We start from the raw sequence: 282 nt of genomic DNA on the forward strand, positions 1-282 counted from the left end.
TCTGTGCCTGGCGGTTGGGCCCCTTGGCAAAGGTGGTGGGGGCTGGCCGGGCAGGCGGGCGGGTGGGACGGTGGGTGGCAGGTGCATGGTTGTCCTCGCGTGAGACAACAATTTCAGGCGGTTCCCCGGCACCAAAGAGCTGCAGGGGTTGTGCCTCCGGCTCGGCCTCGATGAGGTTCCGTCGGGATGCGCTGAGTCGACTGAGGGGCTTCATCACCCCCCCGCTGTACTTGCAGGAGCTCATGGCAATCTCGGTGAAGGGGGTGCTGGCCCGCCGATGAA

At 66.3% G+C, this 282-nt stretch overlaps 1 protein-coding gene across 1 annotated transcript in view; it reads right to left on the reverse strand.

Annotated features, from left to right (window-relative positions):
* Positions 1-276, reverse strand: part of KCNN3 (potassium calcium-activated channel subfamily N member 3) — a 16,512-nt gene extending 16,236 nt beyond the window's left edge. The window contains exon 1 of the mRNA XM_017727949.1: positions 24-276. Coding sequence (XP_017583438.1) covers positions 24-244 — 221 coding nt within the window. The 5' untranslated portion in view covers positions 245-276. The remainder of the gene's footprint in view (positions 1-23) is intronic.
* Positions 277-282: the final 6 nt, after the last annotated feature.

This window comes from Corvus brachyrhynchos, unplaced genomic scaffold (genome assembly GCF_000691975.1).
Source record: "Corvus brachyrhynchos isolate BGI_N302 unplaced genomic scaffold, ASM69197v1 scaffold122, whole genome shotgun sequence".
In the NCBI taxonomy this organism is placed as follows: domain Eukaryota; kingdom Metazoa; phylum Chordata; class Aves; order Passeriformes; family Corvidae; genus Corvus; species Corvus brachyrhynchos.